The 13,614-nt window shown below is 38.0% G+C and overlaps 2 protein-coding genes across 5 annotated transcripts in view; both read right to left on the minus strand.

The window, feature by feature from the left end:
• Positions 1-13,614, minus strand: part of LOC136342786 (obg-like ATPase 1) — a 135,103-nt gene that overhangs the window by 105,918 nt on the left and 15,571 nt on the right. The gene's annotated exons all lie outside the window — the stretch shown is intronic.
• The window catches only part of Sp1, an 86,832-nt gene that overhangs the window by 37,217 nt on the left and 36,001 nt on the right, over positions 1-13,614 (minus strand). Inside the window, exons 1-2 of one of the 4 annotated variants that reach the window (XM_066288918.1) lie at positions 4,959-5,201; positions 3,046-3,105 (exon numbers count right to left, since the gene is read on the minus strand). The exons of 1 other annotated variant lie outside the window; for it this stretch is intronic. In XM_066288918.1, coding sequence (XP_066145015.1) covers positions 3,046-3,105; positions 4,959-5,033 — 135 coding nt within the window. In that variant the 5' untranslated portion in view covers positions 5,034-5,201. Of the gene's footprint in view, positions 1-3,045; positions 3,106-4,958; positions 5,202-13,614 lie in introns of those variants that run through there. 2 more of the 4 variants (XM_066288919.1, XM_066288921.1) reach the window with 2 other exon arrangements.

Here is a 13,614-nt window from a genome sequence, read left to right on the forward strand (position 1 = left end):
AGTGTGAAAATCATTGATCTCAACTCTGGCCGCCGCAACCGCCAGACTTGAATCAATGTGATTTTTTTTTTTTTTTTTGAGTAACTCCCTGACGGCGTAGGGCACGTAAACAAATAAGCAAATCCTAAAAATTGCTCTCGATCAGTTAATATTTGTCCAAAATAGGGGGACTGCAGGGAGTTTAGTGGTTAAAATTCCGGCTGCATTTCGCTTCTAAACCGAAAGACTAAAAATTTTCAATTATGCGTCTGGCAGTCAACATATTGAAATGAATTAATCAAACATATAATATGATAATTATACCCCGAATGCCACGATCAGAAATTAGTATTATCACGTATACTTTTGTAAGGCACTAATAACGAAAACTAATTGCCTTTAATTTTATGTGCAAATTATACGGTGGAGTCCAGTAACTAGGCGTTATTCACATTCGCAAATGATATTGATGACAGTTTTAATTACGAAAAAACTAAATTATTCGAAGTTATACACGCTTCCTCAATGGCATCCTAACGGTGATTTATAGGAAGTTGTGTTCATCAAGAATTTCAGCGGCAATAAGGAACTAAGGCTCAGCTAGCAATTGAGACGATGCTGCAGAATAAAACCTTTAATCACGAACGTACTTCTTGACCTTATAAAAACTATTACCTAACTGTATAACTATCAGTTTGAGACAGAAATTAGCGGTTGCCATAATGAAATTGCTATTATCGTAGAATAAAAGGACTGAGGAAGTGTACGAAACTGATGCGGACAGGAAAACAATCATTCAAAGATTTTCCTTGAGGAATTGAAATCAAACGATGTCTAAAGGAAAAAAAAACAAAATACAGTTAAATGAATAGACTAATTTATTCATTGAAACGGTAAATACCAACGCCTGCCATTTATTGATAGGATATGGAACAATGAAAAGGCTAGTCAAACAATACCATTGTGCTTTGAACTCATCAATAATAACTTCTATGCCATTTGATCTTATGCCTATTTGCATCAAAATCGATATAGCTATATGTATATTTTACGGGTTTCAAAATCGGCCGTTGAACACTACAGCAAATTTATTCACGTGATCAGACGCTGAACGCCCCTCTCCCCCCCGCCCCCGACCCAGACCACTCAGTGGTTTAATTTAGTCATTTAGTGACCAGCATCGGGGGTTGCATTACTTCCCCTAAATAAGACTTTAACCATCTGTGAGCAATTTCGTGTTTGGTTTTTCGCCGCAAATTTTCGCAGAGGTCACACCACTGAAGTTTCCGAATGCCATATGCCCTGCGGTGCACAAATGGCTTTATTGGTCTCGAATGGGGTGCCATGTTCTAAAACCGTAAAACCATGTTGGTGTGGCACTTTTTCTGCGCTTCAGAGATATCCTGGAGTGGCGTGTAACTTGAACTCGTGTGCAATACATTCCAGGACAAATTCGACTGGTGGTGGTGTTAAACGTTGACATGGGGGATGTTAAAAAAAAGTGTAGAACACGCCTCTGTGGACGAAAAGATTCAATGTGGGTGTAGGTATAACAGTCTTTCTTCTGGAGACTTCTGCCGTGGTACTAAATGCTACGAAGCATTTAAGGGTGATCGAAAATCAACAAAAATGATCGAAAATCATCAAAAATTATCAAAAATCATCGAAAATTATTAAAAATCATCAAAAATTATTAAAAATTTATCGAAAATTATCAAAAACCATTAAAAAATTATCGAAAATTATCGAAAATTATCGAAAATTATCAAAAATTATTTTTAATCTAGGCGTATGTGGTTTCGTTTTGTTCTTTTGTTTATGGTTTTCAATAGCACTTTGTATATTAGCCTCTAAAGGTCTCCAACACTGGCGTTGGGAGATCAATTAGGTCAAAGAAGAGACTGAACTGATTGAATCAAATTACTTTTAATCTTCAAAACCTCCAAAATTGCAGACAATACGACGATTCTATAAACTTGAAATCGAGTTTAATAATTTATAGTGAGCGCCCGAAGCGGGGGCCGCACTTGGAGCAATTTCCATACGAAATCCACCATTCCCTAGTCTTTAAGTCGAGCTTCCACACTTGCGCAACAGTAATTTGATGTCAATTTTTCAATTTTTTGGGAATTTATGAAAATTTATTAGGTACCTAATTACGTTCCAGATTATCGTCATTAAGCGGATATCTATGCAAAGTATCAAAGTAAGTTATGAAAAAGAAGCGTTCGTAATCAATTTGCAACTTGCATAATGAAACGAGTCATTTCGATCGGTGCGATATGAAATTTCAAAGGAATTGCGATGGATTTTGGAAGATAGAATTAAATTTGAAGCGAAGAAGGGCCTATGACAACTCATCATACAGCGTGTGAGGGGGGGGGGAGGAATAAAGACGTGCTTAAACAGGATTCTGCGTTTCAAACTCTGAACCTCCACCTTATTTAATATTTACGTTGGATTAAGGCGGATCATGTTTTATGCAGCGATACAATAATCAAAGTACTGTTACGAGGGCCATAAATCTCTATGAGAAGACACTGCGCGCCTCCGTCAGACTAAACGAAATCGGTGCTTTCTGATCTAGATAGGTCAAGAACTGGAAAAACTACAGAGCAAAAATGGAATATTATCTTCAACTTTCTACACCGTACCCCTGAGACGAAATATTTGCCCTATGTTACTTAAAATCGGCTTCCCCCCAAATTAGCGACACACTATTATGAAACACCCTGTATGTTACCTATGTAATGTACTGAAGTATCTATAGACGGAACTGTAGTCGTATGTGGGTTGGTCACTCTACATCGAAACTTTACTTCGCCATTAGAAGATTCGAAATTTCAACAAAATTAAACCCGACTAAATCCGAGACTTCCAACATCCTGTATTGCAATATCTAAGGACTTTTCGTACACAGCTTACATGTATAGATAGTTATAGCATTTCGACGTAGAGTTGTAATTGACGTAGGTCAGTTTAGTTTTTGGACGTCCTGATCAATAGCGGCTTGGGACACTCATGCTAGAAATTCCGATCGGTGATGATAAACTAGAATATACTTACAGGGTGGTTCACAATTGATGGTAGGTTATAGTTGCACGGAATACGGCTAGTCCAACCATTCTGAAAATTGGTTTTGTTAGGTAAATAGGACTCAGTTTCGACCTATTTCTAATATGTCAGCATTTTATGCATGCGGCAGCAGGCTTACTATCAATAATATGATGCAAAATATATATAACATGTCTGTGAATTGCGGACTCAGAATGTAATGGATGATGGATAGTCGAAAAATAAGTCCAACTCCATGAGCGAACTTATGTTCCCAAATTTTCAGTCTTTTGGGGATACGAGGTATGAAAATAGTTGCTAAAATTACATATGAAAATTGGTGCATCATAGTGTAAAAAGTTGTGAGAACGTTATTCAAACACCCTGTGTAATGCATGACCGGACTTAAAGTAAAAAAGTATTACAAATTTTTGTTGATTTCATTGGACGAAATTAATGTATTCTCTGATCCGAGTGATCTGAAAAAGGTCAAAATTGCAGATGAAAAAAGCTCGATAATTAGGTCTCGATAATTTAAACTGCAATTAGGTACGGGGCTTTTTTCGGGCTACTTTATAAGCTTTCATCTGTCACCATTCTGGAGTTGCTTGCCAAAAGAAAAAAAAAGATTCGTTTTTCCATAAGTTCCGTCTTCGTCGTTTAAATTTCATCACCCTGTACATATAGGTTTTTCCCATCAGTCTATAGGGTAAGTAACCTCCTCGTTTTGTTTTGATTTGAGATGGATTTACATTTGTTGTGTACCCTTAGATTATATGGCTGCGCAAATAAATCGATTCAGATAGAATAGCCCAATTCTACATCCATTGTTTGGCGCAATATCTCAAAATGATGCTCTCCAAGCAGAAAAGAATCAAGGAAGGGTTGGACAGAATTGACGCATATAGCATTGCATTAGAGTAAAAGCGAGTTTATCTTCCTAAGTGAGGCAAATGAAATAAAACAACAAAGTGAAATAGAAAATAAAATATGAAAGGAAACATTTTCGAAAATTTCACAAATTTTTCTATTTCTTCATGGGGACTATGATTCATAATTGAAAGTTGACACTTGAGTATATATCGCTTTTCTGGATTTCGGATAATTTGCAAATTGCCAAACATGTAAAATGGAAAACGTTATATTCTCGGTTCTTTTACCAGTTGTTTAAGAAAATTGTGAAGATGGGAACAAGGCTGGAATGGCGCATAATGGCCCATGGGACACGGCTCGATGGTAATTTTGATGGTTTCCCATTAAAAAAAAAGCATAATTTTTAGGAATATGAGATATGTACACGTCTGCTTAAAACTCTTATTCGCCCACCTTGTGCAAGAAATACAAACTTAAATTTTGAACCGTTCTGTATACGGTACTACCCACGTCTCAATTTCAGAAGGCTAGTGCAACAATCCAAGACTTTGCGGCGGTACCATGCTCGCCAATATGATCGTTTTTTGTACTAAATTTGTCATTATCAAAAAATAATTAGAATTTTAGTTTTTGGTTTTTCATCGGGACTACTGTCTATATCTCACTGATCTATCTAAATATCGAAGAACAGTGTCGTCTTGGTTCATCAAACCGAATAAACAGATCGGATTTTACCGTCTCGGTGCAGCATTGACTGTAATTACCGACAATTACCTAACTGAATAACTAGCGGTTTGTGACAGAAATTGGTGGTTCGAGCTTTATTGAATTACCGGTATTAGCGATCTCTCAGTTGGTTTTCAATTTAGGCCACTACATGTAGGTTGGCTCGGTAATGAATTCTTTACCACTAATTGTTCCATAATTCCAAGATGACCAGCTAAAACGCGAGTGGTACCCCGCGATGCAGATATCGGGGGTCAAATTTCCTCATTACAATAAACATTAACTGGCCTTATGCCGGGAAATGTAAAACAGAGTAGAAAATTTACCTCTAAGAAGTCTGCTCCTGTCGCAGCTTGAGGTGACGTAGCCTGAATTTGATAGGACGAATACGCACAGTTCATCTTCTGAATCCTCGTCGAAAATCACCATTAAAACCGAAAACTACCGGCACCTCACCGTAACAACTGTATATTTGTCTTTTTTCTTTAAATTATTTCTATTTGAATTTACTGATTACAAATTGATCTCGATGGGATCCTCTCGTTGAACCGGAACAGCGTGTGAGTGGCGTACTGCGTATTCGTATTCTATCGACCCCTATGAGACATCGGTTTCGGCGAGCCGCGTGGGGCACCACGCCCCCGCGCTCCGAGGGGCCCCATTGGAGCGATACCGGCTCGAGGACCACCTTTACACAACTCCGAGATAAGATCTCGGTCATAAATTAATGAATGGAGACGATACAATGCGTTTTGTTGCCATTTAATATAAATGTGTACACAAATTTTATTCATGTCCTCGTCGGTTTTGGGGACGGAGATCCTATCGCAGCCAAGCACTAAAGAGAATTAATTTATGATTACGTTAAGGCTCGGTTAATCTATGGATTACCCGCTGGCCAATGTTGACAAATTGGATTACGCCGGGCCATTAGTTCAATGAAGCTTTTTACTTTATAGAGTCGATTTCTGCTATGAATAAGTATAAACAAAAGGATGAATCAAAGCCAGAATTTTTTTAGGAAAGTCGTTTATAAATAGAAAAACAGCTCCTTGAGAGTTTAACTCGACCCGAGGTGACGTTGATGGTTTTCAATGTCTGATAATGAAAAGTATTGTTCTTTACAGGTCCGAAATGGATTTTTCCGGTGCTTAAATGATCTTCCCCGTGAAGACTTTACTATATGTGGTTTTCATGCCCGATCAATTCCACAAACGTCCCTTATTTATTTTATAAGCAAATTGACCGTATGTACGACACAGCCAGTTTCATCCATTAACGTAAAATTAATTCATTTCTTGTTTGATGACGGTGCCCCATCTTTACGTCCCTCCGCCACTGGCGAGGTGTTTTTTGATGATCATCCAGTATAACAGACTTCATATTATACTACAGGGCGCCTCTGAGCGGACCATACAAAATTCTGTCAGAGATTCCTGAGGGAAAATACGCGACGGATTAATCCTATTTAACTCAGTCCACTTCAGTGGACGGTTTTCAAAATGTACAATGTCTAAGTGAATATTAAGAAAAGACAAAAATTATATATTACATCGTAGTGGTACTGTCTCAGCAAGATGTCGCATTAGGGGGTTTTTAAGCGAGAAATCAGTATGCTTTTACTTTTACCATGCACATTGCAGAGGACGCTGCCAACACTACGTGAACTCTCTTTAAAGCAGCATAATTTCTTCATCGTCCGGTATAAAATGTATTTGTGACTCAATTTGTGTTTTCCTACATATTTTACGAGGAAAAACTATCTTGGTACAAATCCCCACGGGCATTCCTTCTTGATACTTTGAAACTCGAAGCTCGCTTCATGTCAGAAACTCTAAAGTCTACCATACTTAATCGTGTAATACAGAAAAATAAATAACACAAAATTGCTATGATCAAGTGAAAACATGAAAATTAAAAAAAAATGATGAGAATTGAAGATTAATTTACTGTTAAATTTTTTTCATTTTAACTGTACGAGTAAGTATGCACTTTACAGTTGTTTTGCACAATATACAGCGAACTTTATGCATCAAATGCTTCAAGAAGGAATGCCCGTAGGGACTTGCGTTAAAATACCTTTGTTTCATAAAACATGTAGGAAAATATGAATTTAATTGTAAATAAATTTTATACCGGGTGGTAAAAAAGTTATATTCCTTCAAAGAGCGTTCACGATGTGCTTCGAACATGTAAACAGATTCTAATTTCCCCTCCCTAACTATCGACATTTTATTCAGCTAATACCATTGCAAACCCAGTGATTAATTGTTTTCTTTTTGTTCATCTTCACTCCGACGTGTCCGGTATTTTCTAAACTGTCCATTTATAGAATAAGGTAAATTCGGTTAAACCGCCACGTTTTCACCTCAGAAATCGATGTCACAATATTGCCCAATCCTTTTAGACACACCCTGTACATTCGCATATATTCTACTGTTGTCGATTGTTCCTAAGCTCAGCTTATGTTCACACTGCGCTTAAGTTTATAATTCGATGGTCATGGGAAAATAAACAAATTGAATTTTTCAAGTTATACAGAGTGTTCGTTAAACATACGGCCGAAATTCAGAATTATTCTCTCAATTGTTCTAAAAATATTTGTCCCATTGATGATTTTTGAGGAGCCTCTTTGTTCCGAAGATACAAGGCGAGAAAAATTTTCGACAATAGTTACGTTTTATTAGTAAATGTTACACGTGAAGCTTCTTAATAGGCCAGGGAATAACCCCAGAATTTTTACCGAATGTTTAACGCACGCCCTGTATAACATATTTCTGTTCGCTAAGAGTGGTCGATAGCATCAACGAAAATGGTACACCTTTGTTGTGGAACTAGAGCTGGCTCGTATACACTTCATAACATGTCATGAAAGTGTCCTATCTGGCTACTGATTTTGATTAAATATTTGTGGCCATTTTGGCGATGAGAAAAATGTGCGAAAAAGTAGAATATTTTCCAAACAACGTTGAATAAAACATATGATTTACCAAAAGATCATAAAACCTTCTAAACCGAGAAAACTTTATTGTCACGAATCGTCTACAACCAGCAATTCTATTTGTCAAAATCGCATGTCCTATATCTGGTTCCAAAGTTCCCAAAAATTGTACAGAACCGTTTTCTTCGTTCTATTCACACGAGGATGGGAAATTAAATCATCGAATTTCAAAAATAACAATTAACAATTACTCTTTAGCGTGTTCCTAAAACCCTCTCTAAAAAAAGGAAACTCAAAAGACCGGAAAATAAGTGTCCGTTTTCGTAACCGCCCCTTCGAGAGTTATTCCCAGAGATCCTCCCGATTAAACAACAAAATCCCATTGATATACCTCGAAAATGCCCTTCTTTACTTTAAGGTTCGCATGAGAGATAATAAAGGGAAGATTTCGATTCGAAATGAATGGAAAATAAGGACCCGGTGGGTGTGTCCCGTAACTCGATCAGTACGCCGGAACTGGGAGTTCCCTGGAGCACGTGTGAGAATCAGACACCTGGGTTTAAATGTAGGAATGTGCTGACAAGCTTGTTACATCGATAAAGCGAAATCGAAAAAAAAAAACAAAAACGCAGTAAATAAAACAAGTTATAGGGTTGAGCCTGCACATTTCTATGTCACCAAGGGATCCTCTATGTCTTCAGTCCATAGCGGAAATTAACCGGTAGCGAAGAATAGAACGCAATATGTTATTAAGGTATGGCCAAGGCGTTTTACTTTGCTTATTGCACTGTAATTTTGCGATATCTCAGCACAAATCCCGAGTTGAAGGCAAGTCGTGAAGTCCTGGCTTGAGGCACACTTCTAACAAACTGCACGTTCTCCAAAGAAAAGCGAAAGAACGAGATTTCTGTACAATATCGGGACACGAAAAGACATTTATCATAATTCCAGACTGAAAAACTTGTAGCTCATATTTTCTTTCGGAATGCTAAGTTAAAAATAATTATTACAAATTACCGTACAGCACACAAGCGGTTTTAAAAACCACCTTCGTCAATGAGATATATCGATTAGATAGCACTGTAATTAAACTGCGGCCAATGGCGATTCTTTTCCATTATTTATCTTCGCCAATATAGTTTAAGAAAATTCTTCGGAGGCCGTGTATTACCAGGAGTGGACTCCTTTATCGCAAAACATTCACGAAGGCCTCTGTGGATGATGAAACTTTGAACGTTCATAAGTTAATCAAAAAATAAGTTTAATGAAAAATTAAATTAAATTTAAAATGCAATTTAATTAAACATTTAATTTAATTAAAAACGTAATTTAATTAAATATTTAATTTAATTTAAAAAATAATTAAATAAAAGTTTAATTCAGTCAAACATTAAATTTAATCAAAAATTAAGATGGCTCTATAAAAATAATTCAGTTTGATCGAGGATTAAGCTTCGAGTGAGTTTTTGCGATTTTGATCATGAGGCCTTAAGTTTATTATTCTGGATTTAATACATTGTGAAATGGTGAGTAAAAATCTGTCTTTCAATTTGTCATGGTCCTCATTTACCAAATACCTGCCTGAAGTGGCCCTATGGCCATGTTAATGGTATGAAATTTATTGTCTCTAGCACCTCGACGTGTCATTTCCTATTGCACGGTAGTGAGCATTTCATTGAGAATTCCAAACTTGTCTCACATTAATTTCGAAAGAATTTTCAAAATATTTAATATGTCGAAGCGTTGTGAAGTTCGTGGATCCTCATCACATTATGGGGGTTGGTTATTAGGGTGCAGTGCTTCGTAAAATGCGAAAAGAAGTTTTTGACCCTCGAACTTCAACGACGTTTCGATGCTGATTGGCATCTTCATTTGATTCATCGATCATCGCTTTTCAGTCGACAATGGCCTCAATTCGGAGCACCTCCCGTCCCCCCCTTGCAGTTCACGCCAATAGTAATGGTAAGTCTCAATTTTACAAATTAATCCTGAGCTTGGTCCGACGGTTCTCTATTTTTGTTTGGCATACATAGATGGAATAGAACAAATTATGTAATTAAAGATATCACGAATGTGAAAAAAGCAGGCTCAAAAACAATGTTTTCTTTGTGCCATAATCACGAGAAGGATGATGAGAGATCATGAGGAGGCTTGCGGTGAGTCTTCTTGCATTTTGCGTTATGGTTTTTGCTTTTTTAATGTTCAGTCCAGGGCTCTTATGCTGTAGTAGCTTAATGAAGATGCCAATCAGCATCGAAATGTCTTGAAAATAAACTTGAAAGGTCAAGGACTCCGCTTCTCAATTCGCCGAGGACCACGCCCCAAAACTCATCCCACTTTATTTCCAAATTTTCGTGTTCTCAAATATATTTTCGAATATAAACGGAAAACTAGTGGTGTTATGCACGAACACCAGGAGTGACGACCACCTCTCGAAATTACACAATTTACATATCAACGAAGAAGTTGACTCCTGATCTCTGATCAATTTGTTCATTTCGACGGAAATTATCTGGCGGGCAAAATTACCAGGAGTTGGAAAAACTAGGCTTTAGAATATAATTGTAGCAGAAAAAAAGAAGTGATTTTTTGAAGACGAAATACATTTTCGTCCACAGGAAGGATCTTTTTTGACCTCTTCTACAGGGTGGTGGAAGGAATATAGGGCCATGTCATACAACTGAGGAGAAGTTTTTGTTGAACGCTTACAAAAATTGACCGCATATGAAAATAAAACTATGAAGAAAAACTGAATTCACGCATAATCTCTTGATGGCACATTTCCTGGTTTTCCGCTTTCTTTCGAAGTACACCAAAATTTTTTTCATTGAAATATGCACAAGTGCAACATGTTATTGAATAATTCGATGTAGTGCTGATTCATTTTACGTATTTTCTCCTCTTAAACGTGCCACGTGAGCGTTCACTCAACATCCTGCATACTTTCGACACTTTCCAACATGACTAAAGGCATATTAACATATTGTAATAATTACTGAATCAATCATATACCTTCATTGAGGTTGCCGAGGGATGGCGACTTTATTGGCAAATAATTATGATCTGGTCTGGATTCCAAAAATGTGTTTTTTCGGTAATATTTGTCTTGCAAGGGGCATGGCAAGAGGGCAACCTACTAAAAATAAGTTTACAATAGGGTTGTCTCCTGTATTAAGCACTATACAGGGGGTTTCCGAAATAGATGTCACAGTTTGAAGAAACAGAACCCATCAAGGGCGACTGCTTTTCTGACATAAGTCTTTTTAAACTCACATTTGTGCAACTTCTGGATGTTTTATCATCGAAAAGGTTTTTACCAATTCAAGATTCAAGCTAGATGCACAACGTGTTGTTTATATTGTTCGCGACTGGTACGTGGCGTTTCGGTTATTGTCAGAGCATTTGTAGGCATCTTTGAAGGTAAGTCAAAAATTTAGCTTGTTTTAATGGTAAATAACGCAACCCCTCAATAACCAGCACACTCCTGCTTGGCTGTGCATGTTTGTTGATTATTCAAAAAAAAAAAAAAAAAAAAAACGACATACACATCAGGAAGCAGGCAAAAAATTCAGTGGGTACCTACATATGCGAAGGGTCCGAAGCGGGACAAAAAAATTTTAAGTGCCGCAAACGGGTAGCGGAACTTTGAATTATGCTTTAAGAAATTGAATTGGAAAACTGTACGTTTCACACAATAAATATACCTAAAGAAGGTTTTGCTTTGTTCGAGCCTTAACATTGATTCAAATTCTAGAACTCATTTCGGGGACGCCCTGTACAATGGCGGCTTTCCCGCGGACACAAATATGAAAGTGAAGGTTGCAGAAAAAAACATACATCTATTCACTTCTGAGATCTGTTTCATTTCCGAGTTTTTATCTCGGTCGTGGCAAATACGAATGAAAGCCCTGAAAATATCCGCCGAACCATCCAGAATACAGCCCTGGAAATAAATGAGATTTACGAAGTGAGGCATAAAGAATGATGAGGCTGCCTTTGTGATTTTCTTGTCAATGTCAGCAAGATATATTGTAGCAAGGGGTTCGAAGGGCCGTATGGGTCGGAAAAATATGATCGGCGATGTTTAGCATCCGTATTAGACAGATAAAATTATAGTTCGCGATAACTTCAGGCATCTTCTACCGAAGTTAATATAGGTTGCCGCAAATTGTAGGAATTAAAGCTATAGCCAGTATTTAAGTACTCAGAATGTCAGTGTGTGGAATTGCTTTGGAGAGGGACCGGGGATCTGCCCAAGACTAAAACTAATTCAAAACATTTCCACGTAAGCCGTTTTGTCGGGCACGGTGTTAACACATTTTTTGAAGAACGAGCTGAATTTGCATATCAACAAACTTAGTAAAACACTGCATCGCTTGATAAAACGGGAACAGATTAATTGGGGTGCAGCCAGATGTTCGCCAATTAATTACCAGGATAGTCGCAGAAGTACCCGACCTGACATGTAGATGGCGATTTTTTTCTTTAAATTTGCGTATATTACAAAGACCTAACCCGAAAAAAGCTCACGTCTAAAGCTTGAGGGTAGCGCGGTGATTTGTATTAGTTTAGAGCGGTTTTAGTGAGCGCTTTTAAAGGTTTTGCGAACGTGGAAAAATTGGTCATCGATGTGTAATTCGATATATTGATTTGAAAGGTCTTACTGCATCCTGCATCGCAACGGGGTCAGATTCTGTCCCGGAGGGCTCTGTTCCTTTGCCAACAACTGCAAAATATTTAGTGGTAGAGTTCAAACGCGGCCAAGACGAACTCCGCAGTGGTCGGCCCGTTGACGCTCCAGATCTGACCTCTCCAGAAATTGTGATGAAAATTCACAAAATTGTACCGCAAACTGGGCAATTAAAAAAGTGTGCTGTACGTCACATTTTTGACCGAATAATTGGATATGAGAAAGCTGTGTGCAAGATGAGTGCCGCTTTTACTCACAATTGAACAAAAGCAACGCCGTGGAGATGTTTCAAAGGAGCGTTTGGCAAAGTTTCGCAGCAATAAAGCCGAGTTTTTGCATCGATTCATAACCGTGGATAAAACTTGGGTCCATCATTTTGCACCTGAAACGGTAGAGCGGTTAAAACGACGGACTCAAAGGGGAGAATCGGATCCAAAGAAGACGAAAACCGTTCCATCTGCAGGAAACGTGATGGCGTCAGTTTTTGGGATGATTTTTGTTGCCCTTCTCCCTAAGGGAAAAGATTAAACGAAGACAAATTTATCGCATCGTTGGAGCACGAAGAAATCAGCAAGAAGCCACCGCATTTGACGAACAACTGTCATGTTTCAATGGGACAACGCGTCGGTCCGCATTCCCGTCATCGCGAAAGCCAAAATCAATCGACTTGGTTTCGGACCTTTTCCCCATCCTCCCTACTCGCCAGACTTAGCCCCTTCAGGTTATTCTCTACTTTCAAACTTTAGAAATCGCTCGGTGGAAAGAGATTTGCCAATAACGACGAGCTGGATCCTATCTGGGAACATTCGAAGCTTCTTCATATGCACAGGGTACAGGAGTCGCAGAACATCGCTGAGACGCGCGTGTCAGTCCCAAGGGAGACTGCGTTGAGAAATAATTTTTTTTTTGTCCATTAAGTGTTACGTCAGGTGTTTTTGGGACTCTCCCCGTGGGTGCCGACGAAATCGCGTAGAAAGAATGAGAACAGGAAACACTGTGTGTTCAAGTTAGCAAAACACTACAAAAAAACGACCAAACTAGCTAGCGTTTAACAGACTAACGAGGTAATTTGGAGTGAAAAATTATGTTGTTGTATTAAATTTACATTTTGTTCAAATCAGCCCCTACATTTTCTATTCAATAAAATCTCGCAGGAAAAAATGCATTCCTCCATAACTTAATAGACCTCAAATGTAACCTTCTAGAGTAAACGATATTTTATTGCCGACTCCTCCCCTTTCAACCCGAACCAACCTCATCAACCATTTTTACTTGTTCTCCAAACGAGAGCGTAATTGGATGTCATTAGAAAAATGAGAAACTAACAAGCCCTTAGTTTTCTTTTGTCATG

This window comes from Euwallacea fornicatus, chromosome 13 (assembly GCF_040115645.1).
Source record: "Euwallacea fornicatus isolate EFF26 chromosome 13, ASM4011564v1, whole genome shotgun sequence".
Taxonomy (NCBI): Eukaryota; Metazoa; Arthropoda; class Insecta; order Coleoptera; family Curculionidae; genus Euwallacea; species Euwallacea fornicatus.